We start from the raw sequence: 27,385 nt of genomic DNA on the forward strand, positions 1-27,385 counted from the left end.
AGTCATGAACATGATCATCAACAAGCCTCGATTAGATGCACCAAATGGAGAATGGATTTGGCAATCACTTTGCTCTTTTCTAATTTTATGTGTTTTACACTCCCTTTTTGTTAATATTAGATAATGTACACATACTTTTTTATGAGGAAGCATGATGTTTCTGACATGAGAATGGTATGATGGAAAAGTATGAAAAGCAGGGACACCCGGAACAAATGCTACTAGGGAAGAAAAAGTTACATCACAGGAAATTTCCTTCTGATAACCAAACCTGATATTGAATGCTGAAGCCGCAGATGACACAAATATTACTATATTTACACACTACATACTCTGTGTTAAAATGAAAAGACACCTACGGACACATTATACTATTGCGCATTGCCCTATCAGACTGGGTAAACAGCATGTGAAACTAAATTCAGACAGAACATCTTACAATACAGTTTATTTACAGTAAAAACACAGTTCTTTCTTCAACAAAAAATCTATATTCAATGTAATTTTGATCAATAGATGCAAAAATAAATCAATTGTGGAGAATCTCCACATTATAACTGACTTTTTTATTTGTAATCATTTACAGTATCATCATCATGACATAAAATATGTTTTTGCTTTGGTCAAAATTTCACAAAGATACAGAACAACAACTCCCAAACATGTCTTTATATTTCATAGCATCCTGTCTCAAGGGAACAATCCACAGCCTCTTTGAAAGCTGTGTATAGCTTTGTGCAACCATGCACGCATTTTGGATGTAAACATATTTTATCCTATGAAAGAGGAAACAGTGGTTAGCCTGATGCTTTTTTTCCACGTGTGTTCATATGCGAGTAAACCGTAAATCCACTAATTCCAGTTGAAATCTCTAAAATCTCCGATAGGTGTGCAAAATACTGCCCTGTTTTTTCTTGTGGCTTGAAAAATTATTCACCCCCACTAGAATTGTCCCCATTTTTTTTTCTTTTGCGTTACAACCTGTAATCTAAATTTATTTTATTTTATTCTTTTTAGGATGTTTCATAAAATAATCTAAAATTATCCAAATTGGTGAAAAGAAATGGTTAAAAAAAAAACTTCTAAAATTCTAAATTCTAAAAAGTAAAAATTAAAAAAAATTGGTATGTACAAATATATTCACCCTCTCTGCCCTGACGCCCCTAAATATGATCTGGTGCTGCAAATGACCTCCTGAAGCCACATAATTACTTTAATAATATCCTCCGGTGTTCAATCTGTGTCATATTATCTCAGTATGTTCTGAAAGACCCTAGAGTCTGAAACACCACTAATCAAGTAATAATAATTATGGGGCACAAGCAGCATTTTTTCAGAAAAAAAAAGATAGTTGACAGAAAAGCATGCCGAAAGGCATACGGGAGAGGGCTCTTTAATCGGATGAGACTACAATTTGACTTACTGGCCATCAAGGAAAACCCTAACTCTGGTACAAAACCAACACCTCTCATCACCATAGTGCAGCATAGTGATGGCAGGATTGTGCTGTAGAGATCTTTTTCATCAGCAGGGACTGGGAAACTAGTCGGGGGCTACAAACAGGTAAACACACCAGTGTTGGCTAAATACAAGTTATTAGTATTGAAAGGAAGGGAAACTGTAAAGCACAGAGTCGATGTTTAGTGGTTCTTAGGTCTTTTAACAAGGTCTTTCACAAAACTGAACACACAGACTGGACTTAACTCTACTGAAAACTAATTAAAGCTAAACAGGGAAAACTGCTAAAATTAGCCTTTCCTGTTGCTGCAGAGGCTTCTTCATCCATCCTAATGCTTCTCCTTACGTTGAACACAGAAGAGCATAGTCTGTATACAGTATCAGATGGATGTATGGACTGAACACACGTATGTGGAAACGAAGCATGAGAGCTCATACAAGCACACACAGCAAATCAAGCTCAGGCTTCAGTCCAGCCATGGACAATTGGTACATATTGCTATTTTAGGCACAATCTTGTGGCCAGTTAAATTGAACAGGTCAAAGTTGTTAAAACAGCATACAACAAATGGGAACACCGCAGTCACATATCACCCTGCCAGCTATTTAAAATGACATCATAATTCTTCTCAAGCCAAGACAAAGAAAGGATTTTTTTTCACAGTATGTCCCCTTTAAAGGTAACATGCAATGCTTGTAACATTATGTCACAAAAGTATTCATGAGCACATTTAAATGCTACCCTCATTATGATTCACATACATAAAAGAAAGTAAACTAATTAAAAGTAGCAGAGAGAGAGATTCTTAATTTGGAGCCCTTACATGATGCATAGTATAGTCATGGTATAGTATATGTAGAAGAGCAGGACAGAGTAAAATGCTTACCCTCGGACTGCTGAGAGGACTCGAGGACAGACCAGTGGACGCTCCGCTGACTGAACGAGACCTTTGGAAGTTAAACACATAATGAATAGAACTAACTTATGCAACATATTCTAATGTCTGTTTAAAGTTTTTTAGCTGCTCACACTTCAAATCAGTTCGTACCTCTGGCTGTGTGCATTAGTCTCCAGGGCCCTGCGAGGTGGGGTGGGAGATCCTTGGTCTGTGACACTGAGAACCTCCAAGCTCTTTCTCTCTGGACGACAACGGCCATGACGCGTCAGCATGGGGGAGTCCACACGCTTTCTGGGCGGATCTTGGGAGAGAAACACGAAAACAACTGAAAATATGGAAATGAAAACAAAAGTGTGCTGTAATTGGGATTAGTTTAATTCAAAGAAAGCTTTGCTCAGTTTACTCACCAAGGTCATTTCTGGGTGGCAGATCCTCATCCTCACAGCTGGGGTATCGCTCCTTCCTGTCCAAGAGGAGGTAGTAGATCATTTTCTCCTGGTTGTCCCTGCAGACAAAAGAGCAGTTAGACGTGGAAAAGAAAGGCTGGAAAGACAGATGAAAAAAAGTGAGAAAATATTGAGGAAAATAATCTAAGAGGGCTATAGTATTTGCACAAGGTGATATCATTATTTTCATCATACATGTATTGAAAAAAGTGTCTGACCTATACTGGGCTGTGATTGTAAAAAAAAACCCACAATTGTCTGGTAGTAAAAACAGCTATCCTTGCAATTATTACTTCCAGCAAGCAAAAACAGTTAGTTGATTTCTTTGCGTGTCTCTTTTTCTGTTTGTTAACACATTTATTCAAATAGCTCTTGATTAACAGGGTAGGAAATGGTCCAACTGACACATCAAGATGCCATTTAAACAAACTGGAAATCCTGAAATTTAATATTAGTATAAAAACTGTGGCAAAGAAAAACTCCCTTTGGTGTGGACAAATTATGGCGTTGTAGCATTTCAGACCTTTTACAAGAAAGAAAACTATGTGACACATGAAACAGAAAGACTCCAAAAGCATAACGGTTCTTACTCAGCTGGTAACAATGGCAGACTTGGGTACTAATGTTGTCACTTTTGGCATTTTTCCATTACATGATACAGTAATGGGCACAGGCCCGGCCACCAGGCTCGGTCGGGCATAGCCCAAAATCATGACGTGGGTCCCCCTTCCGACGGGCTCACCACCCGTGGGAGGGGCCAAGGGGGTCGGGTGCCATGTGAGCTGGGTAGCAGCCTTGGCGGTCTGATCCTCGGCTACTGAAGCTAGCTCTTGGGACGTGGAATGTCACCTCTCTGTTGGGGAAGGAGCCGGAGCTGGTGCGCGAGGCTGAGCGGTTCCGGCTAGATATAGTCGGACTTACCTCGACGCACGGCTTGGGCTCTGGAACCAGTCCTCTTGAGAGGGGTTGGACTCTCTTCCACTCTGGAGTTGCCCGTGGTGAGAGGCGCAGAGCAGGTGTGGGCATACTTATTGCCCCCCGGCTGTGTGCCAGTACATTGGGGTTTACCCCAGTGAACGAGAGGGTAGCCTCCCTCCGCCTTCGGGTGGGGGGACGGGTCCTGACTGTTGTTTGTGCCTATGCGCCAAACAGCAGTTCAGAGTCAGAGTACCCACCCTTTTTGGAGTCTCTGGGGGAGGCATTGGAGAATGCTCCTACCGGAGACTCCCTCGTTCTGCTGGGGGACTTTAATGCTCACGTGGGCAATGACAGTGAGACCTGGAGGGGTGTGATTGGGAGGAACGGCCCCCCCGATCTGAATCAGAGTGGTGTTATGTTGTTGGACTTCTGTGCCAGTCATGGACTGTCCATAATGAACACCATGTTCAGGCATAAGGTCCATATGTCCATATGTAAATGGTAAATGGACTTGTACTTGTATAGCGCTTTTCTAGTCGAACTGACCACTCAAAGCGCTTCACTACATGCCGCATTCACCCCACTCACTCTTAAGATACTTAACTACGTGCTTTTTTCTAATCATTCATACACACATTCATACCCCAGTGATACACTGGGAGGCAACGTGGGGTTCAGTGTCTTGCGCAAGGACTCTTCGACATGTAGCCCGGGGAAGCCAGAGTCGAACCACCGACCTTCCGATTGGTGGGCGACTGCTCTTCCTTGAGCTACAGCTGCCCAGGTGCACTTGGCACCAGGACACCCTTGGCCGCAGTTCGATGATCGACTTTGTGGTTGTGTCGTCAGACTTGCGGCCGTATGTCCTGGACACTCGGGTGAAGAGAGGGGCGGAGTTGTCAACTGATCACCACCTGGTCAGAAGGAGCTTTAACTCCCACCTCCGGCAGAGCTTCAACCATATCCCGGGGGAGGTGGGGGATATTGAGTCTGAATGGGCCATGTTCCGTGACTCCATTGCCGAGGCGGCTGATCGGAGTTGTGGCCGTAAGGTGGTCGGTGCCTGTCGTGGTGGCAACCCTCGAACCTGCTGGTGGACAAGCTGAAGAAGGAGTCCTATCGGGCCTTTTTGGCCAGTGGGACCCTGGAAGCAGCTGATAGGTACCGGCAGGCCAGACGGGCTGCGGCTTCGGCGGTTGCTGAGGCAAAAACTCGGGCCTGGGAGGAGTTCGGTGAGACCAAGGAGACGATTTCCGGACGGCCTCGAAGACATTCTGGTCCACCATCCGGCGTCTCGGGGGGGGGAGCGGCTCACAGTCAACACTGTGTACAGTGGGGACGGGGCTTTGCTGACCTCAACTAGGGAAGTTGTGAGTCGTGGGGGGAGTACTTCGAGGAACTCCTCAATCCTACCAACATGTACTCGGAAGACGCAGAGTCGGAGAGCTCGGAGACGGGGCCTCCCATTGCTGGGGCTGAGGTTGCCGAGGTGATCAAAAAGCTCCTCGGTGGCAAGGCTCCGGGGGTGGATGAGGTCCGTCCTGAGTTTCTCAAGGCTCTGGATGTTGTAGGGCTGTCTTGGCTGACACGCCTCTGCAGCATCGCGTGAACATCGGGGACAGTGCCTCTGGACTGGCAGATCGGGGTGGTGGTCCCCCTCTTTAAAAAGGAGGACCGGAGGGTGTGTTCCAACTATAGGGGTATCACACTCCTCAGCCTCCCTGGTAAGGTCTATTCGGGGGTACTGGAGAGGAGGATCCGTCGGATAATCGAGCCTCAGATTCAGGAGGTGCAGTGTGGCTTTCGTCCTGGCCGTGGAACAGTGGACCAGCTCTATACCCTCGGCAGGATCCTGGAGGGTGCATGGGAGTTTGCCCAACCAGTCTACATGTGTTTTGTGGACATGGAGAAAGCGTTCGACCGTGTCCCTCGTGGAGTCCTGTGGGGGGTGCTCCGGGAATATGGAGTGCCGGACCCCTTGATAGGGGCCATTCGGTCTCTGTATGACCGGTGCCAGAGTTTGGTCCGCATTGCCGGCAGTAAGTCGGATACGTTTCCGGTGAGAGTTGGACTCCGTCAGGGCTGCCCTTTGTCACCGATTCTGTTCCTAACTTTTATGGACAGAATTTCTAGGCGGAGCCAGGGCGTTGAGGGTGTCCGATTTGGCGACCTCAGAATCGGGTCTCTGCTTTTTGCGGATGATGTGGTTCTGTTAGCGTCGTCAGGCCGTGACCTTCAGCTCTCACTGGAGCGATTCGCAGCCGAGTGTGAAGCGGCTGGGATGAGAATCAGCACCTCCAAATCCGAGACTATGGTTCTCAGCCGGAAAAGGGTGGAATGCTTTCTCCGGGTCGGGAATGAGATCCTTCCCCAAGTGGAGGAGTTCAAGTATCTCGGGGTCTTGTTCACGAGTGAGGGACGAATGGAGCGTGAGATTGATGGGCGGATCGGTGCGGCATCTGCAGTGTTGCGGGCTCAGGAGCTGAGCCAGAAGGCGAAGCTCTCTATTTACTGGTCAATCTACATTCCCATCCTCACCTATGGTCACGAGTTGTGGGTAGTGACCGAAAGAACAAGATTGCGAATACAAGCGGCCGAAATGGGTTTCCTCCGCAGGGTGTCTGGGCTCTCCCTTAGAGATAGGGTGAGAAGCTCAGTCATCCGGGAGGGGCTCGGAGTAGAACCGCTGCTCCTCCGCATTGAGAGGAGTCAGATGAGGTGGCTCGGGCATCTGGTTAGGATGTGTTAGGAGGTGTTCCGGGCACGTCCCACTGGGAGGAGACCCCGGGGAAGACCCAGGACACGTTGGAGAGACTATGTCTCTCGGCTGGCCTGGGAACGCCTCGGGGTCCCCCCGGAAGAGCTGGAGGAAGTGGCCGGGGACAGGGACGTCTGGGTTTCTCTGCTCAAGCTGCTGCCCCCGCGACCCGACCCCCGGATAAGCGGTAGATGATGGATGGATGGATGGATGATACAGTACGAAACATCTTGGGACAGGTAGAAAGTATTTCGTTTTCATTTACGGGTAGTACCACCACATAGTCATAGTATTTTACTGACATAGTGGCTCCACCTCTGACATATCACTTGGATGCAATGTAAAAGAGCGATGGAGGCCGTGGAAGGAATGCTCAACTTGATTCTTGGTATGTTAAGGAGACAAACTTTCTCTGAGAAACAGATGAAAGCAGCAAGAAAAAAAAATTGAAGCGGTTGGGAGGTCCAAATTGCTGTTGACCAGAACACTCAACTAAAAGATGACACAAAAGCCTGGGGAGCATACGTCAGTCCGACGCCCCAAAAGTCCGACCGCCCATCTCTCTGACTACCCATTAATCAGATTTTTCTAGGCCCATTGGCCCGACTGCCCATTGCTCTGACCAAAGTAATCCCTGTATTCCGACCAGGGCTCTGGGTCGGATTGGAAAGGCTCGAAGTGAAGTAGACTCACAGTCATGGTTTATGTGTTTGCCTCTTTCTTTTCTTTTTGTCTCCAGCTTTACTGTTTGTGTCATTTTGGAGCAGTGGTAAATGTCTCTGCTGCTCTGCTCTGCTCATGCCACTCTCATCCATTCTCTCTCTCTCTCACTCTGCCACCGAGCAAAACTTCACTTCCCAGCCTGACACTTCTTTCTGTTATTTCGATACACGTTTGTTATTACCAGTTTCCATTGTATCACAAATTTTAAGCAAATTTTTATAGCAGCAAAAGGAAATGTGCAATAGTAAACCACAGTAATGCAAAATTCTAAGTCAGCTGCCAATCTGCAGGGGACAGCACGTGTCATAAGCATGAGGACAAAAATGTACACAAACAGGGAAGAAGGTAACAAAAAGAAATGAAAGTGCGTAAATACATAGGCTGTGAGCCTCCCTCGCCTCGAACCTCTCTGACCCAGAGCCCTGTTGGGACCAGTGTTGGTAATTACGGCGTTATTAATGGCATTATTGTTTTCAGTAACGAGTAATCTAATTAATTACTTTTCCCATCGTTGCAATGCCGTTGCCTTTACTGAGAATGTGAAGTGGCGCGTTATCACAATTTGGTTGAATGAAGCAGCCTGGAGAGAGAGCAGGAATGGGAATGATGACGCCGTTGCAAATGCGATTATGATTGGCTGGGTGGGCGGATCATGCCCTGCTCCCGCTGCACGTTCTGACTGCCAAACACAACAAGACAGCGACAATGGTGTTGAGCCAGGGAAGTTCAAAGGTAGCGTTCTTAAACTATAAGTACTATTTCTCGCTCATTGGAATTAAAGACTGTTTATGTAACATGTACGCTATGCCCAGGAAAAAAGACTTTATCCACGTCTGCCTCAAGCAACTCGAATATTATGACACACCTTACATCAACACATGCTAACATGACACTTGTTGCTGCTGCTGCTAACCCAACCCCAAGCCCAAATATATAAATATAGTGTTCAGTTTATTGTGCAGTAGGTCTAAAATACAGTTACAGAGATTTGCACTACTTCATGGCCAGATTTTCCTTTGTTTTGTTTTACCCAAGTTTACACGTGTTTCTTAATTTTGCACTTGAATTTTATTTTCCATATTTCTTTTTTATATATTTTTATTTCTATGCATATCATACGGCAGGCTGTAATCTATTGAGTTCAAATAGTACCAAATGTTCTAAATTACTCAATATAGTGTTTTTATTCTTCAATCAGTTAATATATTTGATGTTAAAGATGTTAAAGAACATAATACCTTATTGAAAATTAAAAATATAGTCACAGTTACTTTGCTGAGTAAATAATTACTCTTACAATGGGTTACTAACTCAATTACCTTTTGGGAGAAATGATTTGTAACTGTAACTAATTACATTTTTTAAGTAAGATGATCAACACTGGTTGCGATGCATCGTCATGAAGGCCGATCAGCACCATGGAGAGCTCCCCAAACAACCCAGACCTCAGCGCATCATTTGCGCACAACTTGCACCAGAGTTAATAACACAGGGGTGGCCAATATTTTATTCAAAATTAGCCAAGCAGCAGTCTGATATCAGCCACAGGTACTGAAGAAACAAACTGTATTATGATATAAATTTGGACTCAAGTCAGCTTGTTTTCTATTACTATAACTACTGATCATTAAGTACCCGAATGACTGCATCAGTGAATGAGGGAATAATAGTCACAGACCCTACTTTTAAACAAAAACATGATGATTTGAATGAATATTACAATTAACCACTCAGATAATCCAAATTTGTCTTTCCCTCTATTTATTATTCAGGGTACACCAGAATGATCCATTTAAGTGCCCCCAGACCTCCCTACAGTGGTTGAGTTCACAAGTATGGTGTGTGTTGTAGATAGATAGATAGATTATTTTGCTAACAATGACTTTCAGGCGATGGTCACTGCCACTGTAAAAATTAAAAAGCCTTTAATGGTTTTCAACAACCACTACTACCCCTAAATATGATCCAACAAAGTCAATCCTGCTGTGCTTCAAGTCTGGAGAACTTGCTTTGAAGTCTCCCAAGAATGACGTCTCCGTTAGCATATTTGTTAGCATAGCCATGTGATTGAAGTCATCTCTAATTTGTTCCTCTTTCTTTGATCTGTTGGACTTTTGTGATTATGTCTGGTTACAGAGCAATGAAAAGTGTTCATAATTAACAATTTGGGAGCACGGAGGTGTGTGACCACTCCATCTTGCCACCAGCTGAAAGCTTATCACATATTAAAAGAATGTGTCTTTAGGTCAGATCTTTGCTTTTACGATTTTCTATCCAAACTGCGTCTTTATGGCAGTGTTTCGTACTCTAAGACCTCACATGGAACCTCTACTCTACTCATCAGTTGAGCAGTGAAGAGAAACTCACAGAATGGTCATGGAGAGAAATACAAGAAGCATCATTTATATAGTGGCTCTTGTTCTTGGTAAGTCAGGCAGTTAATGGTGTGGGTAATTGGCTGGCCACAATGAGACAAATGAGAGAACAAGAAAGAGAGAGAAACAGAAAAAAGAGAAACTGATTTGACCACACACAGTTACTCAATTGTCTCTTATTTGGTATATGCCAACATACACTTCCAAACTGCATACTGGTCTCTGTGAAACCTACTATTCGTATGACTGAATAGTGTAAATTGTAACTCAAAGACAAAAAACCCAAGCACAACTGAAATTCAAACCTATGTTTAGAATACCTTCATTTGAAAAAGAGAGCAGATTTACAGTGCTACTTCAACTAGGTTAGGAGTCTTTGTTGTTGTGAATTCCATCATGTATCCTTCTCATTGATATAGCGCCAATTAAAAGTTGGATGGGTTGCTTTTACTCACTCCTCACTTGTAAGGTCCTGTGTGAGTTTAACCCGGTCTCTGAAGCACCCTAAAGAGTACATGCTTTCCAGGACATCTGGGTCTAGCTCTGTTAAGGACACGATCCTCTTCACACATACCCGGCGAGGTGGAGGCTGCTCTGGGCAAGGCTCATTACGACCACCCCTAACAGAAAGAAAAAGTATAAAAGCCTGTGCTGTTAGAAACATCACAAGGTTTATAGGAGGCATTAATTGAAAAAAGGTTCAACATGATATAATGGTGCAATATAATTCTCAATAAGAGGAAAAAAAGCTGCTTCTTTGCTTTTGAAAGGAATATATTTTTCGATGAGAAAGGATAGTGAATACAGCATGATTAATTAGTTCCAGTGCAGTAGTTTACACTACTTCCAGCAATTTTATAAATTGAGCTTCAGTGAATTATCTTCTACACATGCTTAGCCATATCAGTCTCAAATTTTCCTAGCAGCGTCTAAAACTAATATCTTTCATATCTTTCTTATAGATCTAAAAAAAAAAAAGCATTGGACTTAGCTCTGAGGATAAAAAACCTTTACAATTTAAGTAAAGATACTAATTATGTTGGACTAAAATCCAAGAAATTAAGGTTGATAGTCACTAAATGATGCAAGTATCACTATAGATTAGATTCAAACTTTAAATTTTCTCTAAACTTAAATCAATGAAAACAAAAAATGCAAGAATAAACCACTGACTAAAAAGATTAGTTTTGTTTTGCATGATCCATATCTGCAGTACGGAAGTTGTTTTTTTTGTTGTTGTTCTGTCTCCGAAATAATAGAGGGCTAACAGATAAATCCCCAAAATAGGTCACAGAATTTATTAATGTATATGAGGTTATTTCTACATAATGATACACTTTATGTATAATACATGTTACTAAAGTACCAGTACAAAGTCTTGTAGTGGAAGCATGAAGAACTATTTGTGATAATTTACCTAAAGAAAAATTGGGTATTTAATCTAGTTTTCAAACTCTATGCACATTTATGGTAATTTCTGTATTATAAGGAAACAAATGTAAAAAATGGATATGGGTAGGGGTACAATGAATGTAAAAAGGAACAAATGAGGAAAACCAAAAGGACAATTAAACCAACAGACAAAACATTGTAAATGTACTTACTGGTACCAAGGGTGTTTCTGTATTGCTTCTAGCTGTAATTAAAGACAGTAGACAACATTACAGCGCTGATCAGAATATGCCTTTCTAACCGATTTAAGACTACAATCATACATGTCAACACATCTAAACACTGGATTCTGTGTACAGATCCCCGACCTAATCAGGTATTTTCTTTTTGGAAGGCTAAAGTTTCAGAGTTAGCGCCATATTCTTAATGCCAAATCTAATTCCTCTTATGTAGATTGATGTTATTTAATAAAATTAATAACATAAAATGAATGATTATGTTACAGGAATAAAACAAAGTCAAATTTCTAATTTGCCCGGTACTTTATAACATGTACATTGCTGATCAAACACCTGAAAAAAAATAACACATTCCAGCCTCAGCTCCTCGTACAGAACTAGCTAATTTCAGATACCATGCTAAATGGCAACATTAACATGTAAGAGTACCTACTTCATCAAAAGCAATTTAATAACATGCCAAATGACTTGGCGTACAATAGTTCTAACTTTTCATTAGACAAGGCAGGCTTTATAGCATTTTAGCACTGTTACTGGACATATTTTAGCAAGCTTCCCTCACAGAGCAGCTAACTCGAGGCTGTAAACCCTTGTTTTCAGGACCTCTAGGAAACATTTTCCTGCAGCTATACTACATCCCCCCATATATTACACAGCTCGCTTTAGAATCGCATTTAGGCAACCATTGCATCATTAATGCAGACTATCTCTAATAATGTAATGTAATAAGTAATGGGGCAGCTGCAGTTCTACAAGCATGTAAAAAAGTGGGCCTGTGATAAATGATACATTTATAAGTCATTAGAATGGAACTAATAACAAAAATTAAAGCTATGCATTTGTTGACTTACTAAAAGACAGCATAGAGTCCTGTGATCCTCACTTTCTGATATATGATAGCATATGGACTATATGTGAGTTTTTTTAAAAACTAACTAGCAGATGTAGCTAATATGAAATTGTCTCTTTACGCAGTGGCTGGTTTCTGTGGAGGCGAGTGGCAAACAGACAGAGGCAGAGACAGCAAGAGAGATCATCTGACCTGGTTTCAGGCTCCATTAATCAACAGCTCATCAGACAAACTCACAGCTTTGATTAAATCTGTGCTGTTGTCGCTGGATGACTAACAAGACTTTTGTCTCTGTCTTTATTTTACAGGGCCCTCTGGAACACATTATTATAGTTGTCTATGCCTTTCAAGCGTAAATTCATTTTCACCCTACATAATTCTATTATTTCTCATGTTGCCCATCTCCCTTGGTCACTCATTTCTTCACTCCTTCTTAACTCTCCATGCAATGCCTTCTGCTCTATGAACTGCTTGTCACATTTTAGGAATTAGCTTCAGGATGAAAAGCTTGTCTTCCAGGTGAAAAGGCATACAAAACTTCTTTTTCTCCATCTGCCTGAGGGAAGTCTTGTCGATACCCTTGGCCAATCCCTGTGGTATGTTTTTTCAGCGCTCCTTATTGTCTCGCCTTCTTCCTCCCTCTATGAGGTCTTGTGTCAGATTTAATTTCTGTCCTGTGTTAAAACCAAGCCTGAGGCTGAGTGTTCTCTTTTTTCACCTTACACCTTTTAAACTTTTAAACAGAACTAACTGATGAAGAAGGCTCACTTTGTTGGCATATGTGCTGAAGCCTCTGGAGCTGATTGTTGAAAGATTTAATTTGCACAAACTGATAGAAATAAAAACATTGCAAACCCTCTACACAGTGGTGATTAAACAATGAGGTGTCTTCAACCAGAGGCTTCGTCAACTGAACCAGATGTCAAGAGGTCATTCTTGTCCACAGCATTAGCCTTACATACTATTAATAAAGGATTAACAAAGTATTAACTCTATTCTATGCCATTCTATTCTCTTCAATTATTTTTCCAATTCCTAGTTCCTGCTACATGCTGTACAAACAGACAAGTGCTTCTGTCTCACTTGTCACATTTTCCATTCAGAGACAATTTACAATGATAATCATTCAGGACATCATCTGAATGCTTTGTAATTTTAGTAACAGTGATTAGTTAATTTCTTTCATTTGTAAGTAATGTAAGTAAAGAAGTAGTTTTAACTCAAGTTTAAACTAACAATAGCCTGTCTAGCCTTTTAGCTTACATGTTTGTATTTCAAGTGGAACTTTTCCCTGCTACAAGGGCAAAGATTTGGAGAGTTGTTGTAAAGGGGTTACAATGATTTTCAAATGCTGGAGTGGAAACGATATGAAGTAAAGTGAGTCGTAGGACAGCTAACACTCAGCTTACTGTGAGAAATGTTATGCAAAAGAGGAGCAGAATTCAAGCTACTTAGCTGGACATGCTGATTGCAGCAACTATTTCATCGCATGCTTAATTGATGCCACATTAATGCTAAGCATTAATTGATGCCACAATTAATGAGAATTTTGTTAAAACTGGAATGATTTGAAGTCAAAATTGTGCATATGCTCATTGTTAAACACACACCATTAAACAACTAACAAAAGATACAGAAGGTATATAAGAGGAGTATAGGCCAGGCTTGCTGACTTGCTTCGTCATTTCTGATCTTCCAGTCTTGCTATGTCACTGCTCCTTTGCTTTTCACACAATGATTCAGTTGGATATTGATTTCACAAGGTTTCTGCAATCAATGCACAACAATGTACTAACTCTACTCTATCATAGGAAATGTATATGTCGTCTGCTTGATGATGGATCAAAAGCAGGCACCCAGACAGAACCCTTTGATCTTTGCTTCCAAAATTATGTTTCAGCTGGGTAATTAGTTACTAATTTCTTAAATTTCAACTTTCTGTAGCTGTAAACAACTGTATACTACTAAACTGTATGCTACTAATACTTCACTAATATCTCTGAAGCATTCATAGCAAACAAATCTAATTTGAGGTATATTTTGTATTCTTTTTTACTTTTAAAAGTGTTTTCCTCCTATGCCTCATACAGTGTTTCCCTTCTTACCGTGAGTCTCTTATCAGGGTTGACTTCTATCATTCCTTTAAGCAAAGCTTGGCAGTCAGGAGGTATGAAGTGGGGCATGTGGAAAACTCCGCTCTTCACCTTCTCGAGAAGCTGCCGCAGGTTGTCATGGTCAAAGGGCAAGGCACCCTGGCGGGGGTGGGAAACATGGAAAAAATATTGATTACAGGTCACAGGTGGACAATTATTAGATTTGACACCCAAACGAATATTCCGCAGCAATATTTTTGATCCTCTGATAAATGCTAAATGCTCCACAAGGTACTCCTAATTTCAGTGTTGACATTCTGGCTTGAGGCTTGGTGTGAAAAGAAAAAAAAAAAAGTGGTGAGGACGTTCTTACCACAAGAAGAGCAAAGAGGATGACTCCACAACTCCAAACATCAGCCCTGCGACCATCATACTTTTCCCCCTGAAACACAAATCCACAGTTGGGCCCCGTTAGACATGCAAACACACATACACTTAGACATGGATACACACTGAGAATGAAGTAACTCACCCTTATGACCTCTGGGCAAGCATAATGGGGAGATCTGTGTGAAGCAACAGGGAAAAAGGTGAATTCAGGCAAAAGCCAAAATTCCATCTTAATTCTATCTTTAAATCCAAAGTCGTCCTAACGGGCGATTTTAAGCTTTTAAATTAACACTGATAGTGATTATGTAAAAAGAACAAAAGAGTGTTGAGCCTTGCTATTAATGTTCTATACACTGCAAGCAGCAAACAATTTTATCAGCTGATTAAATCTTTTTTTAAAGTACTAATACAGCATAGACTGCACATAATAATTGGTGACAAATTTTAACTGCTATACAATTACTGATAAAATAAAGATAAACACAAAAATAATTCAATCTCAAATGGCCTCTTAATCCACCAAACGTAATACTCACCCACAACTGGTTTCTAGCAGACTGTCCCCAACTTGTAGGGAGGCCATGCCAAAGTCTGCTATCCTTATGTTATTCTTTTCATCCAGCAGAAGATTTTCTGGCTTCAGATCTCTGTGACTAGACACACACACAAACACTTTTGGTCATATATCTGGTCATAGGCTGTGTGAAGGATGTAAATACACACAGGCTCACACTTAACAGCAATAACTCTAATGACTAAACTTAATCCCTTTTGGCATTAAATATGTATTATCAATGTCAATCAGCAGGCATCCAATATTGAATTTCAGCTGTGTCCCTTACACAACGTGATGCCTCCCGATTCTCTGAATATTTCTATGTCACATTATGTACTGGGGATTATGGAATTTTCAAAGTTTTCACAATTTTAAATTGAGAAATTATTCATTTGAAACTGCTCTAGAGTTTGTAGATGAAGATTTTGGCAGATTGCTAAACCTCAGCCCAGCTTTACCACTGAGAGATTCTGCCTCTCGATGATGCTCTTTTTTAAAATAGCCAATCATGTTACTGACTATTGCTAAATAGGCAAATCAACTGCAACATCTTCCTCCTGCTATTTCTTTTTAGTACCACTTACTTTTCCAGCATTTTGTTGCCCCTGTCCCAAACCTTTTGAGTTGTGTTGCTGCCAACAGTTTTAAGATGACTTGATATTCTTCTTGAAATAGTGAAATGTCTTGAAACATTCCCACACCACCAGTTAGCTCACGTAAATGAGATTGTATCTATTAATTTTTTAAAGAATAATGATGATCAGAAAACATTGTCAAGCACAGATTAAGATGCCCATCTCTCAGAGGGCATGATTCCAGCTTTATTTACAGTGGCCGCGTTTCCCAGCTTCGCAAAGAAAGCGCTAAGAGCTTCTTAGAAGCGCTAACTTAGACCGTTCCTAAGAAGCTCTTGAGCGATGAGCTTCTTAGCGAATCTGGGAAACACGGACACTGTCTGTTTTAAAAAAAAAATCTTTTTAAAAATCACTTGTTTATCACCTTTGTCGTTGTTACAGCTGTTGTGTGAACTCCACCATCTGCTTGAATTTGACAGACATTTACATCCATCCATTTATAGATATTGTTGTTCTTGGTGTTGACGGCCTTACAGTACACTGCACAGTGAGGTTCAAATGAGCTGCGTATTGGACAACCTACAGTTATTCTAGAGCCACTATATTGATATGAATGCAATTGTAAACTCTGTGGAATGAATAGTGTAAAACATGATATTGGATATACACGTAAAATGCAAATGAAACTGTCTGTTAGCATGTCAAAGCAAAGTGACAGCTGAGATGTCTTGATGATGTAACGCAAATCATTTTAGGATGACTGTTTAATTTGAAAGGTTTTAACAGAAAAATCTTAACAGTGACTGTTCATAATTGCATATTATTCTATTTTTTAGAAATGTATTGCACTGAAATTATGGGTCCAACAGACATTATGGCTTCATCCATAACACAGTGACTCTTAAGCATACTGCTCCAATGCAGTTCTAACCGGGAGCCACTAGACAAAAGTACCTAGCTTAACATAACATAGTTAAACAAACTAGATCAAACAGTAAAATCGTTCTTTATCTTCTTATCAATGCCATAACAACCTATTTAGCACAGGAGCCACTTATGTGCAGAATGAGAACTTTAATTTTTGTTATTTTTTGTATGTTTTTCTGAAAATACTTTCTCTCAAGTAGGAACATGTGTGGATTACTTGAACTTTACTGGAATAATGGAGCATTTTAACATCATCATACCGGTGTATGTACCTAAATAAAGGCTCTAAGTTTACAAGAATGGGTTGTTATTGTCAATATGAAAAACCCTACCAGAGTGACAAAGAAGCTCATAGTTATTTATGGTTCTTCAGGCATTTAAAAGAAATGAATCAACCAAAAGTTACAAAGAAAAGTGCAGAAGATACATAGAAATATTTATTCCAGCTTCTCACAAACCATATAGAATGATTATGGCAGAAGTCGAGGGCAGAGATGATTTGTCTGAAGAACTTCCTGGCCTCTTTGGGGGTGAGCCTGCCTTTCTTCACCAGGTAATCAAACAGCTCTCCGCCAGACACGTGCTCCAGCACCAGATACCTGGTAGACAGATAAAAATAATCAAGAACAGAAGATTAATGGAAAGAAAAAAAAAACACTCACAGCCCTCTATATCTTCCATGCATTTTGGTCAATTATCTCAAGATTTGGCGGAAATGTTTAGTGAGCAGAAAAGAGCAAGATTCAAAGATACTTACAGGTATTTGTTATTTTCATAGACATCATGCAGCTTCAGAACATGAGGGTGCTCTATTAGTTTTAGAATAGCTATTTCTCTCTCCACCTGCACATACAGAGGGAGGGAGAGATGTGAAGAAAGGTTAAGAGAGAAAAGAGGATGTTAGAAATAATGGAGATGGAAATGTCAGATGGGAGAGGAGGTAAGGAAAATACACTGTAAGACAAAGGGAGAAGAAGCAAGTATGAAGAAGGAGTCAGGTAAAATGGTCGGGAAACAAGCTGTTAACCGATGACCAATAATAAAAGGAGAAATGGGAAAAATCAGGGTATCATTCGTTCTTTCCATTTTCAATTGCTAATCAAAAATCAAATAATGAAAAATTAACACCAAAACAGCAAAACACAAAAAAAGCCCGTTTTTTCACATTTCACTTTTAGGTTCAGATCAAAAATAAGAAATGGAAAACGGGCACCAGGACAGAATTGATTTTAATATCTAATTGGTCGGGTTTACGTGACCCAGAAGTTTGATAAGGCTGCTCAGCCAATCAGTTCGCAAGCTACAGCACAATCAATCAGCTCATCAGCACCCATCGAGCGTGATGACTAAATAGTATTTTTGTAAATAAACTGGTTAGTTCATTTTTAATTGCAAGTTACTGCTGACGTTAACTGCTAACGGCTGTAGCTCAGGAGGAAGAGCAGTCGCCCACCAATCGGAAGGTCGGTGGTTGCGCAAGACACTGAACCCCACGTTGCCTCCCAGTGTATCACTGGGGTATGAATGTGTGTATGAATTAGAAAAAAAAAAGCACGTAGTTAAGAATCTTAAGACGTGCTGTATGAATGTGTGTGAGTGGGGTGAATGCAGCATGTAGTGAAGCGCTTTGAGTGGTCAGTTAGACTAGAAAAGCGCTATACAAGTACAAGTCCATTTAACTTAGCTAGTTTGTCGATACACGGCACATTTTTTTAGTATTCTGTTCTCTACTCTCAAGAGTGCCTTAGTGCCTTGCAGGCTAATTATTGGGATAATGATGATTTCATATTGCATGTCATCATTCAGTCAGTTGCCTTCAAGGCTGACTGCAGAGATTAGTGCCTTGCAGGCTGATAATTATTATTAATCCGCATTCCTTTCTTTCTATAGAAGTCGATGGGAGTGTTGCCACTCTCTTTTTACACCACTCATATATACATAGACGCCGCATTGACTGCTGCCGCTCACTAGAGGGGCGTGTCTACATGGTGGTCATCTTGGTACAGTGCCACTCGCTCCCACATTACATCTATGGCGGAATGGTGTTTCTACACAATAAAAGTGATCATAAATCACTCAGTTGTAAAGCTACTTTTGTTTGTAAGGTTTGTTTGTCAAAACGTCAGACAGACAGACAGAACCCAGAAAAGATCAGGTGTATTCAGATCTTTATTTAAAGAACTTATATAAAATATTCAACTTAGTATAGTAAGAGGGATGGAAATATGTAAGGGATAATGCCCGACGAGGTGTCCATTATCAGAAATTAATGGACGACGCGGAGGCGTAAGCCGTCTGACGCGCCGAAGACTTCCAGGCTTCAAAGTTATCAAATTCACCAAATAAGTGAAAAGAAATTATATCACTCATGTTTTTGTCTGTCTTGCCGTTGTGATAAATAAACTGTGAAATAACGTTGAGTCTCCGTTGCCATGGTTACCAACTAGCGTTTGAGCCAGCGCGATAATTTAGAACTGTCATCAGGCAATTTGACCAGAATGTCTTTCCTATGTGTCCATTATCACTTTTTAACCTACTCCCTCCAGCTCTCATGATGCTCTCATGTGTTTGAAGAATATTACATGCAAATACTCACAACATTAGAATGAGGTTCAGCTTCAGGGAAATGCTGAGGCAAGTCCACTGGAAGACAACCACCATTTTTAAAATATCCAAGCACCCTGTATCATAGCTACATGTGTGACGTTTTTAACAAATCAATACGTTTGGAAATCGGAAAGCGAATAATTCTACTTTAAGATTGAGGAGTACCTCTTTCCTTTGTAAATTCATGTACCGTTGCAACTGTACCAAGCGGTGCTTTAGGCATGCCTTTCCACTGTCGATGCAGCGTCTATGTATTGTCTGATGCAGCCTCCCAGGCTGGGCAGCCTGACCAAACTTCCAGGTCACGTAAACCCGACCAATTAAATATTAAAATCAAATTCTGTCCTGGTGCCCGTTTTCCATTTCTTATTTTTGATCTGAGCCTAAAAGTGAAATAAAAATTACCAGTCCCTTTTTCATTATTTGATTTTTGATTGGCAATTGAAAATGGAAAGAACAAATGATACCCTGATTGAAAAAGATGGGAAAATTTAGATTTTCAATATTTATGGTCTGTGACTTTTTAGGTCATGACCCGAAAGCAATCCTCTCCCCACACGTAGCACATCAATGGAAAGTTGCTCAATCGTGTTGAGAAATAGATGGGGAAAGTTTTGTTTTCTTTCGAGGAGGAAAACAAGTTACGCTGAATGTCAGCGACATGTCAATGGACTATATACAGAATTTCTCAGTCTCTGCTCAGCACAAACAAAAAAAAAAAAAAAACTGCCGTAGCACTCCAAACTGATTACATAAAGTGGTGGAAATATCCCCACGCGTCTTTCCATTCATTAGTTCATTTTCCCCATATGAAATCAGCAAACTCGTGCAACGCCATTGTTTTTGCATAAATATTTCATCCAAATTAAATTTGCGCGATCGGTAAGTCAAATTTTCTTCTTGTGTTTTACGGACAGCTTCCGGGTCACGACCAAAAAAGTCAGACCATAAATAAATATTGAAAATAAATAACAGCTCGTTTTGAGAGAGAGATGGTGAACGTAAAACTTAACAGGTATGCCACATAGCTGAGATACACACGTGGACAAAATTGTTGGTACCCCTCAGTTAAAGAAGGAAAAACCTACAATTCTCACTGAAAGCACTTGAAACTTACAAAAGTAACAATAAATGAAAATTTATTGAAAATTAAATAATCAAAATCAGCCATTACTTTTGAATTGTTGATTAACATAATTATTTAAAAAAAACAAATGAAATAGGGCTGGACAAAAATGATGGTACCCATAACTTAATATTTTGTTGCACAACCTTTTGAGGCAATCACTGCAATTACACGATTTCTGTATTTGTCAATGAGCGTTCTGCAGCTGTCAACAGGTATTTTGGCCCACTCCTCATGAGCATACTGCTCCAGTTGTCTCAGGTTTGATGGGTGTCTTCTCCAAATGGCATGTTTCAGCTCCTTCCACAGATGTTCAATGGGATTCAGATCTGGGCTCATGGAAGGCCACTTTAGAATAGTCCAACGCTTTTCTCTCAGTCATTCTTGGGTGTTTTTGGCTGTGTGTTTTGGATCATTGTCCTGTTGGAAGACCCATGACCTGCGACTGAGACCGAGCTTTCTGACACTAGGCAGCACATTTCTCTCCAGAATGCCTTGATAGTCATCAGATTTCATTTTGCACACATTCAAGACACCCTGTGCCATATGCAGCAAAGCAGCCGCAAAACATTGCTGAGCCTTCTCCATGTTTCACCATGGGGACAGTGTTCTTTTCTTCGTATGCTTGGTTTTTGAGTCTATGAACATATAGTTGATGTGCCTTACCAAAGAGCTCCAGTTTGGTCTCATCTGTCCAAAGGACATTCTCCCAGAAGCTTTGTGGCTTGTCAACATGCATTTTTGCAAATTCCAGTCTTGCTTTTTTATGATTTTTTTTTTTTCAGCAGTGGTGTCCTCCTTGGTCGTCTCCCATGAAGTCCACTTTGGCTCAAACAACGACGAATGGTGCGATCTGACACTGATGTACCTTGGCCTTGGAGTTCACCTTTAATTTCTTTGGAGGTTGTCCTGGGCTCTTTGGATACAATTCCAACGATCTGTCTCTTCAATCTGTCATCAATTTTCCTCTTGCGGCCACGTCCAGGGAGGTTGGCTACTGTCCCGTGGGTCTTGAACTTCTGAATAATAGGAGCCACTGTTGTCACAGGAACTTCAAGCTGTTTAGAGATGGTCTTATAGCCTGCACCTTTAAGATGTTTGTCTATAATTTTTTTTTTTCGGATGTCCTGGGACAATTCTCTCCTCCGCTTTCTGTTGTCCATGTTCAGTGTGGTACACACCTTTTCACCAAACAGCAGAGTGACTACTTGTCTCCCTTTAAATAGGCAGACTGACTGATTATGAGTTTGGAAACACCTGTGATGTCAATTAAAGGACACACCTGATTTAATCATGTCACTCTGGTCAAATAGTTTTCAATCTTTTATAGAGGTACCATCATTTTTGTCCAGCCCTATTTCATTAGTCTGTTTTTTAAAAATAATTATGTTAATCAACATTTCAAAAGTAATGGCTGATTTTGATTATTTAATTTTCAATTGATTTTTATTTATTGTTACTTTTGTAGGTTTCAAGTGCTTTCAGTGAGAATTGTGGGTTTTTCCTTCTTTAACTGAGGAGTACCAACAATTTTGTCCACGTGTGTACATAAGGACTAAAGACCTTTGTCATCAAGACACCAGATGAGAAAAACATGTATACTCAGGTTGACTAAATGCCCAGCGGCAGACTCAAACCCTCGTCCTCCTGAAGAAGAACTAAAGCTTGGCATAAACTTGGATTTGCAATGTCACCAACTGATAACATTTAGAAAGACTTTGCTTGTCCATTTGCTTGTGTTGTCAGTCCCTCATAGAACCAGAGACAAACAACCATGCACACTCACACTCTGGGACAATTTAGAGTCACCAGTTAACCTAACATGCATGATTTTGGACAGTGGGAGGAAGCCAGAGTACCTAGAGAGAACTCACGCTTGCATGGGGAGAACATGTAAACTCCATACGGAAAGGAACTACCCACGATTCGAATCAGGAACCCTTTTGTTGTGAGGCTCTGTGACAACTATTCAGACAACACCTTTATCTTACAAATTAATTGATAGCTTAAGTAAGTGTTTACTGTCTTTTTTAAGTCTGATTCTCATAAGTCTAAATCTATAGAGTACTTGATGCATCTCAGTAGCCTATCATTTAATTGATATGCAAAGTGTTTGTTGCCCTAAGTTAACTTGCACAGATCGCTGTTACCTTGCTTTTCATAATCACTTTTGTCCTGAGGTCAGCTCTGATCTTTCCTCAGTCGCAGCTCCAGAAAAACTTAACCTGCAGTGTGCTTACATTCATCTTATTATCTTATCTTACAGGATCAGTTGAGAGTTAGGCTATGGTTATGTTCGGTCATCAAAGCAACCCATCACAATTCAAAACTCTTTGACTATACCCAAGCTCATCTTTGAAATTAATCATTTTCAATTCAAAGTCTATAATATCTCATTTCAGCACCAGCAGCTGTCCATAACATGACCTAAAACAGTCCCCCACATGGCAGACAATGAGGCACAATATTGATTTTCTCTCCACATCAGAGGGGGATTGATTTTTGGGCGGTAAAAACATGTCATTCCCGCTGTCCTTTAAACAGGGTTATGAGGCTGAGACATAAAGTAAAGCAGGCTTCAAAGTTTACAGAGAGCCCTTCGTGGAGCCAAAAGACTCAAATTTAACACTAATTTAAGTTTCTAACAAACACTCTTGATTATATGCAGTAAAAGATAAATCGCGAGATTGAATAGTGGGTGAAAGTTGGTGAGAATTTGCCTGTGCATCATATAGCAGCAGCCCAGATATTGATGATAAATTCCAACAATACAAATGATTAATACATGGCCACAATCACCTGCAGAAGGTTAATTATTTGTATTATCTGTCTATATGGTCTGTTAATGTTCCCCAAAGTACACAACAGAATCTCAATGTCATTTTGAGTTATTGAGATATTTGTGTAAACCTATGGGTCCACAACACTTCCTCTCTTTTGTTTCCTGCTGTATCTGAAAACGACTGTGTAAGCTGCAGGCAATCAGCCACATTAGAGATACCAACGTGAAAAGAAATTTAATTTCAGTCAACTATATTTCACCTGCTTGCTCTCTTCAGATGGCTTAATTAGCAGACTGAAATCATTTCTATAGTTTATTGTAGAGAAGCAGTGCCCACACACTCAGCAGCTCCAAGTTCCAACACACCGACGGGCTTTTCTTGACAAACATAGAGACTCTCTTTCTGTTTCTATTTCTGCAGCGGACAAGCTTACATGATTTGAGCTTCATGACAGGCAAAGCAGATCCAGCATAGAGACTGACAGACATTATACTCTGAAAGTCCCAATCTAGCAGTTATAAAAACTCAGAGTTCCTCAAACTTCTACATCCTAAACTTTTTACAGTGAAAAACATAAAACATGGGAGGGCGCTGGAGCCTTTCCCAGCTGTCATTATGTTAGAGTCGCCAGTTTAGAGTCGCCAGTTAACCTAACAAGCATGTTTTTGGGCGGTGAGAAGAAGCCAGAGTACCCGTAGAGAACCCACGCATACGCCACATAGCCAGGATTTGAACCAGGAACCATCACACCACTATGCAGCCCCCAAAACCAACTATAATTATGTTTGAAGAATATGCGCCCTCTAGGGGCCATGACAGCAACTGCATGTGAATTGCAATAGTTGAGTTGTAAAAGGAATGTATTTTAGCTCTAACCATGATTGTTTTTTTAAACTTTACCAGTGGCTGCATTCTAATTCAAAATAAAAATGTGCACTGAGGTCGTTCCCCCGTTTTGTCCTCAATATAAGAAAATCCATATTTTATGTAGTCAATGCCGTACCTGCGATTAGCCATGTTCACTCTCATATGAAAACAAAACGTAGCTTTTCTTCTATCTGTGAAATGGCGGGAGTCGATTAGCATTACAGGTTATTGTCACCATCTACTGTTTAGGAGTGTGAATAGCATGCATTCTGAGCCCTTCAAAATTAAACATGGTAATTTTTCTGAATTTTTTTCCCCAGTCAGTCTGGGGTCTGCGAGCCACCAGTTGGGAACCACTAGTTTAAAGGACACCAATATGAGTCGTATTTAAGAGTGTGAAACAAACATCCAAAAGGTCATTGCTTTTCATTTTATTGGTTTCTTTCAATTCTCTCAAAGAATGGGTCACTCCAATGATCTACACAGAACAGATCATTGCATTGGGACTATGTGGTGCGCTGCAGGAATTAAAGGCTGATATAGCTCATGATATGTCTAGTACATCATAAAAAAACGTATTATGAACATGTTAAGAGGTTAAAAAACTTAATATCTGAGGGAAGAGAGGATTTTTTTAAAAGTGCTGTACCTTCATTAGAACTGATTCAGAGAGCTTCTCTCTGTTTACAATCTTTATGGCCACCTTCTGCCCAGTTATACAGTGGACGCCCAACTTCACCAGTCCTGAGAGGCAGACAGAGGGAGGAAAAATGTGTTTGAAAATCATAAATCATGATGCAGCATTAAAACAGGAAGGAAATGTCATAAATAATTCAAAAATATTTATTGACATTGTCACAAACTGCAAAAAAACACAAGACCTCTTATTCAGAGGCCTGGTGTGATATCTTCTCTCCCCATATCCCCAAATTCTACAAAATGTATCTCCTTAGAGACAATGTAAGAAGACTACAGGGGATTAAAACCATGATGACTTAGAGAATAAAAAAGGATTACACCATGAGCTCTGAATATTACACAGAGTAATTTTGCATTGGGGTGTACCAGCTTGGTATCCGCTGATACGACTTGCAGACGCCCTATTTTTTTTAACTTTACAGTTATGGCTCTTACCTGTCTGCCCCTTCCCAAGGGTCTTCTCCAGCTGGTAAGGCCCCACATACTGGCTGGACTGGCCCACTGTCAGCTCCTTGCTGCTCATTCTTCCCGAGATTAAATTCTTCTCCCTGAAATAAGGCTAATCAAGATAGCGCTCGGTTTGCTTCGTGCTTAACGCTGTAACGCACATCACAGGCGGCTGTGCGGCGGAGGACTGGTCGTGATCTGAAGCCGGGCCCTGCAGGCTACTCCCATGCACTTGTGGTGCGGTCAGGTCCGCGATGGGAGTGAGAACCTGCTCAGTTTCCCTTTTGTAAGGCTTGGAATAAAGTCTTCTCCAATGTCTGTTACCACAGCTCAGAAAGCAGCAGCATTCGCAGGGAAAGTAGAAAAGACGAGCGAGAAGAAATCCTGTGTGGTGAGGTTTGACCGGTGAAAGTGATGGTGATGTTCACAACACAAGGCATAGTCACATGAAACCCACCCCCTCCTATAAATAACAGTAGTTTAAAGCTGATTGATCATATATAGCTTATATCTGGCCAAAGTGGAGCAGTAAAGATAAATCTCATTCAGACCTGGAAAGGAAGGCTACATTTGCCACTGATTGATTTCTGTAAGAGCACAGTCTCAAATATCCTCAGTCAGAATGCCGTGATTGAATCCATTCTCAGATCGATATCAGGGACCCCCGTCCACTCAACTGCTACCGTCTAAAAATGTTCTCATAATCCCCCCCAACCTCATACATTCTCCTCTCCTGTCAGCCCAGGCCTCGTTTGGTCGGGATCTGCCTGTCTGTGTAGATGCGGCGTTGTCCAGATTATGATCTATTATCACAACGGCATCAGCAAGAAGAATGGGTTTTCCAATATCCGGTGCACACTTTGGCTCACCCCCTCCCTGGCCCTGCATCGGGAAACAGAGGGAGAGGAGGGAGAGCATGAAATAAAAAGGCAAAGAGCCTCCAGACAGACCGGACCAGAGAGGCGAAATGCGCCCCCCGGCCGGGACAGCTGCGGCGGAGACGGGTGCGCTCGGTGAGCCGGAGGAAGATCAGCGCTCGGTCTGACTGTTAATCTTGTTTCTAGAAACAACAAGCATCCTCAGTTGGCCTGGTGGTTGCCGACTCCCCGCCTCCCCTCTCGTTGTGCTCTCTCTTCCTCCCTCCCTCTACCTTGGACGGCTATGCTCATGATATCACAGCATCTCCTCCCTCAGCCGAGGCGGCTGCCTCTGAATGCACAAAAAACAACAACTCATAAGAGCAGATCGCTTTAGGCAGAATAAGCTTGAGGGCAGTCGGAAGTTGTCCGCATCCACAGGAGTGGTTATCACTTACGGGATGTCCTCCTCTGCTCCGCTGTAGTCTACAATCCCCTATTCCTCGCCACTCCTCCTCTTTCTCTCCGGCTTCCTGTTCTCCATCGGTCAGCATCAGCATCCGGGTTCCGCTGCTGCCGCCCCACCCTTCTCCCTCACAGGGCCCCCCACCCTTATTTATTTATTTATAGTACTTAAATTTCTCCTTCTGCAATAACAGAAAAACATCTAGTAAACCCCTAGTACTGTCAGCAAAGATGTGTTTACATTCAAAGATGAGAAAAAGAAAATTACATGAATAAGACCATATAATGACAGCTAGCCTACATTGATATGGACAGTGCAGTCAAAAGTCTTGAGCCACCCCTCATTTCTTTATGTATCACAAGCAATGTATTGAGACATGTGCAAACATAAATAGAGGAGCAGGATGTAGGACAAAAATGTTTGTACAATTCTAACAAGTTTGAAAGTCAATATTTGGTTTGAGCACCTTTATTCTTCAACACATTCTGAACCCTGTTAGACAAGCTTTCTGTCATTTATTTAAATAGTCTTCAGGAATAGTTCTCCAGGCTTCTTGAAGGACATTCCAAAGCTTTTCTTTGGATGTGGCTGCCTGTTCTTCCATTCTGTGTCAAGATGATCCCACATTGCTTCAATAATGTTGAGGTCCGGGCTCTGGGGAGGATTTATCCTCCATAAGACCTGTTTCCACTGATTTTCAGTCCACTTCTTGTGTCATTTGGCATACCTCAGCCTTTTATCACTGTTTCCCTTCCTTAAGAATGGCTTCTTGACAGCCACCCTTCCATGGAGACCATTTCTGATGAGGCTTGGGCCAACAGTAGATGGATCAGCTGATGGTCCAGATGCATCTCTCAGGTCCAGGTGTCAAGTCTTTGCTGGATTTCTTTTCTTTTCCTTTCCTTTCTTTTCCTTTCTTAACAACATCACTCTC

At 41.3% G+C, this 27,385-nt stretch overlaps 1 protein-coding gene across 3 annotated transcripts in view; it reads right to left on the reverse strand.

The window, feature by feature from the left end:
- Positions 1-26,526, reverse strand: part of LOC140272806 (serine/threonine-protein kinase BRSK1-like) — a 35,499-nt gene extending 8,973 nt beyond the window's left edge. For 2 of the 3 annotated variants that reach the window (XM_072368261.1, XM_072368259.1), the window contains exons 1-13: positions 25,117-26,526; positions 24,632-24,726; positions 17,357-17,442; positions 17,058-17,198; positions 15,078-15,194; positions 14,684-14,717; positions 14,525-14,593; positions 14,164-14,310; positions 11,182-11,213; positions 10,033-10,197; positions 2,765-2,862; positions 2,508-2,658; positions 2,346-2,406 (exon numbers count right to left, since the gene is read on the reverse strand). In XM_072368261.1, coding sequence (XP_072224362.1) covers positions 2,346-2,406; positions 2,508-2,658; positions 2,765-2,862; positions 10,033-10,197; positions 11,182-11,213; positions 14,164-14,310; positions 14,525-14,593; positions 14,684-14,717; positions 15,078-15,194; positions 17,058-17,198; positions 17,357-17,442; positions 24,632-24,726; positions 25,117-25,204 — 1,284 coding nt within the window. In that variant the 5' untranslated portion in view covers positions 25,205-26,526. The remainder of the gene's footprint in view (positions 1-2,345; positions 2,407-2,507; positions 2,659-2,764; positions 2,863-10,032; positions 10,198-11,181; positions 11,214-14,163; positions 14,311-14,524; positions 14,594-14,683; positions 14,718-15,077; positions 15,195-17,057; positions 17,199-17,356; positions 17,443-24,631; positions 24,727-25,116) is intronic. The other variant, XM_072368260.1, reaches the window with a different exon arrangement.
- Between the last annotated feature and the right edge of the window lie 859 nt (positions 26,527-27,385).

The sequence above is a fragment of the Leuresthes tenuis genome, unplaced genomic scaffold, assembly GCF_036924035.1.
Source record: "Leuresthes tenuis unplaced genomic scaffold, fLeuTen1.0.hap1 SCAF_17, whole genome shotgun sequence".
NCBI lineage: Eukaryota > Metazoa > Chordata > Actinopteri > Atheriniformes > Atherinopsidae > Leuresthes > Leuresthes tenuis.